Source organism: Procambarus clarkii, chromosome 21 (assembly GCF_040958095.1).
Source record: "Procambarus clarkii isolate CNS0578487 chromosome 21, FALCON_Pclarkii_2.0, whole genome shotgun sequence".
Lineage (NCBI taxonomy): Eukaryota > Metazoa > Arthropoda > Malacostraca > Decapoda > Cambaridae > Procambarus > Procambarus clarkii.
In genome coordinates, this window is record NC_091170.1 from 22,922,504 (window position 1) to 22,929,771 (window position 7,268).

The 7,268-nt window shown below is 47.3% G+C and overlaps 1 protein-coding gene across 1 annotated transcript in view; it reads right to left on the minus strand.

Annotated features, from left to right (window-relative positions):
• Positions 1 to 2,348, minus strand: part of LOC138367147 (putative uncharacterized protein DDB_G0286901) — a 56,032-nt gene extending 53,684 nt beyond the window's left edge. The window contains exon 1 of the mRNA XM_069328551.1: positions 2,275 to 2,348. Within this exon, the coding sequence (XP_069184652.1) occupies positions 2,275 to 2,348 (74 nt within the window). The remainder of the gene's footprint in view (positions 1 to 2,274) is intronic.
• Between the last annotated feature and the right edge of the window lie 4,920 nt (positions 2,349 to 7,268).

A 7,268-nucleotide genomic window follows, 5' to 3' on the forward strand; every position in this document is an offset into this window, starting at 1 on the left:
CTCACACTAACCACAGTGGTAACAGCTAACCTCGCACTGACCCCAGTGGTTACTGCCACGCTCACACTGACCAGAGTGGTTACTGCCATTCTCACACTGACCATAATGGTTTCTGATACACTCACACTGACCACTGTGGTAACAGCCAACCTCGCACTGACCCCAGTGGTTATTTTAACCATCACACTACCCACAGTGGTTTCTGCCAGCCCTCTCAATAACCACTGTGGTTACTGCCATCGTCACGCTAACCACAGTGGTCACTTCCACCCTCACACAGACCACAGTGGTTACTGCCACCCTCACACTGACCACAGTGGTTACTGCCATCCCACACTGATTACTGTGGTTACTGCCACCCTTACACTAATCACATTGGTTACTGCCACGCTCACACTGACCACAATGGTTACTGTCACCGTCACAATAACCACAGTGGTTACTGTCACCGTCACAATAGCCACACTGGTTTCTGCCACCCTCACACTAACCACAGTGGGAACTATCAACCTTACACTGACTCCAGTGGTTACTGCCACGCTCACACTGACCAGAGTGGTTACTGCCACCCTCACATGACCACAGAGGTTAGTGCCACCCTCATACTGACTACAAAGATTACTGCCCCCCTCACACTGACCACAGTGGTTACTGCCACCCTCACATTAACCACAGTGTTAAATGCGAACCTTACGCTGACCCCAGTGGTAACTGCCAAACTCACACTATCCTCAGTGGTAACTGCCACCCTCACGCTAACCACAATGGTTACTGTCACCCTTACATTAACCACTGTGGTTACTGCCACCTCCACACTAACCACTGTGGTTACTGCCCCCATCACACTAACCACTGTGGTTACTGTCACCCCTCACACTAACCACTGTTGTTAATGCCACCCTCACGCTAATTACAATGGTTTCTCCCATCCTCACACTGACCCCAATGGTTTCTGCTACCCTCACACTGACCACAGTGGTTACTGCCACCCTCACACAGACTACAGTGGTTACTGCCACCCTCACACTGACCCCAGTGGTTACTGTCACCCTCACACTAACCACAGTGGTTACTGCCACCATCACACTAACCACAGTGGTAACTACCAACCTTACACTGACTCCAGTGGTTACTGCCACCCTCACATGACCACAGAGGTTAGTGCCACCTTCATACTGACTACAAAGATTACTGCCACCCTCACACTGACCACAGTTGTTACTGCTACCCTCACAATAACCACAGTGGTTACTGCCACCCACACACTAACCAAAGTGGTTATTGTGAGGATGACAGTAACCACTGGTTACTGCCACCCTCACAATAACCACAGTGGTTACTGCCACCCTCACACAAACCAAAGTGGTTATTGTGAGGATGACAGTAACCACTGGTTACTGCCACCCTCAGACTGACCACAGTTGTTACTGCCACCCTCACAATAACCACAGTGGTTACTGTCACCCTCTCAATAAAAACTGTGGTTACTGCCATCGTCACGCTAACCAAAGTGGTTACTGTCACTCTCATATTGAACACAGTGGTTACTGCCACCCTCACACTGACCACAGTGGTTACTGCCACCCTCACACTAACCACTGTGGTAACAGCCAACCTCACACTGACCCGAGTGGTTACTGCCACGCTCACACTGACAAGAGTGGTAACTGCCACCCTCACTCTAACCACAATGGTAACTACCACCCTCACGCTAACCACAGTGGTTACTGTCACCCTTACACTAACAGTAGTGGTTATTGCCACCTTCACACTAACCACTGTGGTTACTGCCACCCTCACACTAACCACTGTGGTTAATGCCACCCTCACGCTAACAACATTGGTTACTGCCATCCTCAAACTAACCGCAGTGGTAACTGCCACCCTCACGCTGACCACATTGGTTACTGCCACCTCACACTGACCCCAGTGGTTACTGCCACACTCTCACTGACCCAGTGATTACTGCCACCCTCACACTGACCCCAGTGATTACTGCCACCCTCACACTAACCACTGTTCTTACTGCCACCCTCACACTATCCACCGTGGTTACTGCCACCCTCACACTATCCACCGTGGTTACTGCCACCCTCAAACTAACCACAGTGGTAACTGCCACCCTCACACTATTCCATGTGGTTACTGCCACCTCTCACACTAACTACCGTGGTTGCTGCAACCCTCACAATAACCACTGTGGTTACTGCCACCCACACGCTAACCACAGTAATTATTGCCACCCTCACACTAACCACAGTGGTAACTACCAACCTCAAACTGACTCCAGTGGTTACTACCACGCTCACACTGACCAGAGTGGTTACTGCCATTCTCACACTGACCATAATGGTTTCTGCCACCCTCACACCAACCACTGTGGTTAATGCCACTTTCATTTTAACAACAGTGGTTACTGTCACCCTCAAACTAACCAAAGAGGTTACTGCCATCCTCAAACTAACCACAGTGGTAACTGCCACCCTCACGCTGACCACAGTGGTTACTGCCACCATCCCACTGACCACAGTGGTTACTGCTACTCTCACACCTGACCACAGTGGTTACTGCTACTCTCACACCTGACCACAGTGGTTACTGCCAACCTCACGCTAACCACAGTTGTTACTGCAACACTCACACTAACCACAATGGTTACTGCCACTCTCACCCTAATCATTGTGGTTACTCCCACCTTCATACTGACCACAGTGGTTACTGCCACCTTCACACTAACTAAAGTGGTTACTGTCACCCTCACAGTATCCACAGTGGTTACTGCCACCATCACACTAACCACAGTGTTTACTGCCACCATCACACTAACAATAATGGTTACTGCCACCCACAAATTAACCACAGTGGTTACTGCCACCCACAAATTAACCACAGTGGTTACTGCCACCCACAAATTAACCACAGTGGTTACTGCCACCCCCTCACACTAACCCCAGTGGTTATTGTTACCCTCACACTAACCACAGTAGTTACGGACCCCATCACACTAACCACAGTGGTTAATGACACCCTTACACTAACCACAGTGGTTACTGCGACCATCACACTACTCAAAGAGGTTTCTACAACCATCACACAAACCGCGGTGGTTACTGCCACCCTCACACAAACCACCTTGGTTACTGCCACACTCACATTAACCACAGTGGTTACTGTCACGATCACACTAACCACAGTGGTTACTGCCTCCCTCACACTAACCACAGTGGTTACTGCCTCCCTCACACTAACCACAGTGGTTAATGCCTCCCTTACACTAACCACAATTTTTACTGCCACCCTCACATTAACGTCAATGGTTACTGCCACAATCACACTAGCCACAGTGGTTACTGCCAGATTCACACTAACCCCCTTGGTTACTGCCACCATCATACTAACCACAGTGGTTACTGGCACCCTCAAATAAACCACAGTGGTTACTGCCATCATCACACTAACTACGGTTGTTATTGCCACCTTCACACTAACCACAGTGGTTTCCGCCTCCATCACAACACTCTGATGCACCAGGCCTGGGACCTCCCCACTAACGCAGTTGGGCTTGGGCGTTCTGTGGGAGCATGGGGGAGAGCGTGGTAAATTCTGAAAAGTGTATAATCTTTTCAACTTTGTCAGCTCAATTCTGGTCCTATTATATTCAATTTGGTATCAATATGTTCGCAATAGAATTCCCTACATGACTAAATGCATATAGACTCCAAAAGCTCGGCTTACCATCCACAACTAACAGAGAAAGTGAGAGAAAGTTACCCTGGGAGCGCACAAGAGTGATAAAATGTTTACACTCTTTTCAGTTTTGTCAACTCAATTCTCGTTCTAGGTCTTTCATTTTGGTATGAATGTGTTCGCAATTGAATTCCCAACAGGTTAATATGTATATAATATAAAAAAAACAGCGATCTCCACCCGCTGACATGATGCAAACAGGCCAAGGTTACAATAAAGAGAGCGCAGAGCCACACCTAGGTGCTTCTCACTAAGAAAATTGAATATTCTCTTTAACTCTGTCATCTCAATTCTCGTCCTAGGTTTTTCAATTAGGTATCAATGTGTTTGCAATAGAATTCTCTACAGGACTAAAGGCATATAAAACCCAAAATCCCGGCGAGATAGTGTGAAAGTGAGAGCGTGTTACCCGGGAGCGAGCCAGAGTAATAAAATGTGTACTCACTCTTCACTTTGGACATCTCAATTCTCGTCTTAAGTCTTTCATTTTGGTATCATTGTCTTCGCAATAGAATTCCCTACAGGAGTATGCAAATATAAAGTCCAAAAGCCCGGCGTACCATCCACAACAAGCAGGGAAAGTGACAGAGCGTTACCCCCGTGAGCGCTAATAAAGAGCAATATATAGAGTATTCTGTTTTCAACTTTGTTACCTCAATTCTGGTCCTAGGACTTTAATTTTGGTATCAATGTATTCGCAATGAAATTCCCTACAAGAGTATATGCATATAATGTCCAAAACCGCAGCAAGACCTTCCCGAAGAAAACGCTACTGTTGCCGCACTTAGGACTCAATGCTGAGTCCTCGCCGGACTTGCCCCTATTTTGCGGAGGACTCAATGCTGAATTGTCGCCGGGCGAAAGTGATATTATCTACAGTGGTTTCTGCCACTTTCACACTAACCATAGTGCTTACTGCCACCATCACATTAACCACAGTGGTTATTGCCTCCCTCATACTAACCACAGTGGTTATTGCCACCCTTAAATAGACCACAGTGGTTACTGCCACCTTTACACTAATCATAGTGGTTACTGCCACCATCACACTAACTACAGCTGTTATTGCCACCCTCAAACTAACAAAATAAACCACAGTGGTTACTGCAACCATCACATTAACCACAGTGGTTACTACCACCCTCAAATAAACCACAGTGGTTACTGCAACCATCACATTGACCACAGTGGTTACTGCCACCCTCAAATAAACGACGATGGTTACTGCCACAATCTCATTAACCATTGTGGGTATTGCCACCATCACACTGACCACAGTGGTTAGTGCACCACAACAACATCAGGTACAACAGGTTGCACAACAACATCAGGTACAACAGGTTGCACATCAACATCAGGCACAACAGGTGCACCACAACAACAGGTACAACAGGTTGCACAACAACATCAGGTACAACAGGTGGCACAACAACATCAGGTACAACAGGTTGCACATCAACATCAGGTACAACAGCTTGCACCACAACAACAGGTACATCAGGTGGCACAACAACAACAACCACAGGTACTACAGATGCTGCTACAGTTACTACAAGGACAGAACGGTTCACAACACTCACACTATCAACAACAGGGTCAACAACCACCTTATCAGAATATTGCCTCTAATAGTTACTGACCTGGGGTAGCCCCTTGGTCACTGGGGAATCCCGCCTCATCCCACTCCCAATCCCAGTCCTACACCCAACCCCTCATAGTTCCTTCCCCCCCCTGGTCAGGCATCCCCTTACACTCCCAGTACTCCGTCCTATAGACTGGGACTTGTGGCGTCACTCCCGAAGTTGTCCTTGCCAAGGTTAAATTGTGCTGAGCTCCCATCGAATAAAGTGGAACGCAACCGTTTCGTGGAAAATTGGTTGTGGGAGATGGATTCTGTGTTAGCCGCGGCTCCTGATGATGAAACTAAAATTAATCTGGCCACTGGGGCATGTGTGGGTCGCGACGGGCCCCTGAGGAAGTCTGAGGAATTCAGGCATTTGGTGACGTGGCCACAATTCGTGCATCATCAAGGACCGATTTAAGGCAAAGATTACTAAAGAGGAGGCTCGTCGCTACTTAACGTCACTTCAGAGGGATAAAGGCACTCAATTAAAAGATTTTGGTGCCTTCCTTAGGACCAGGATAGGCGATCTTACTCAGGAGTTGGGTTACGATGCGCAGCAGGAGGAACGGTTTGCAAAGCAGTTATTTTGTAAGGCCTTGCCTGCTCATATCGGTCCATACCTCGCTACGGACACGGCTTCCCTGAGTTTTAGGGAACTCGTACAATACGCCGAAGATCATATAGATGAGGACTTGGATGCGGAGGAGGCCCGGTCGTCACCATATGTTAATGCATATGTTAAAGCAGGAAGGTAGAAAACGGGCAAGGGGGCAATAGGTCAGGCCCCTCCCAGACGAAAGCGGGGAACGGTGGACCACGCAACAACCCCCACGTAATGACTGGTGGGATTCACGTACTTGTTTTAAATGTGGGAAAAGGGGCCATGTGAAAGCGAAATGCCGGAAGGTGACAACAGAAACATGAGAGAATTCTGCCTTGTGTGGTGGCAGACCTAAGTTTGAGATGAGGTTGAAGGTGTGAGATTGACAGTTTTTGTGGACACCGGAAGTCAAGCAACTCTCATTAAAAAGTCAGCCTTCAACACACTTAAAGAGACACGCCTTAAGCGTTGCAGGAAGCATTTAACAGCAGTAAATGGTCAACATATTAATATCTTGGGCCAGGCTACTCTCAATTTTGAAGTGGGTAAGGAAGAAGCTTACCCACACAATTGCACGATTGTCGAGAATCTTGCATTCCCTGGTCAGATTTTGTTGGGAATGGATTTTCTGGGACAAGTTAACTTTTCTTTGTCTGCTCAAGGGGGAGCAAGGAAGTGCAGATTGAAGTTGTGCCAGGTAGTTTATCCCATAAAAATGGTAGATCATCCTCCAGTAATTGCTTCCATTAGCATGAAACAGAAGTACAACATTCACTACCCTAAGGGGACATCTATGCTCAAATCCTCAAATTTCCGAAAATTTACGAAAAATCCTGAAAAATACTACAACGTTCTGGCAACACTGTGGTCCAAACCGTTTATATTATCTTGAAAAATAACGTAATTAGAGTCAAATTTCCCGCTGCAAGTTTCCCCATTCCGATTCTCGCGGCCTGGGTGCGCCGTGGGGTATTGCGTCTTACGTTGTAGCTGTCTAATATTTCGTAATAGTGTTGAAAATAACATGTGATGCATAAAACAAATATAAACTCACTCATTGGCAACAGTCTCGTGTGAGAGAGGGGTGGGATTACTGGCATACAGTCAGTCACTCTGTGTGTCCCTCAGCTGGCGGATCTATCGTGGACGCGCGCTCACAATATCTCCCAGAATTATCAGTATTTGTGCTATTTTTACTGCAAAATGACGTACAAAACGAAGATGAGGAAAACTCTGAAAGCTAAAAGCATGCTAGCTGCCCGTAGAAGGTGCGAGCTGGCTAGAATCCGTGGATTA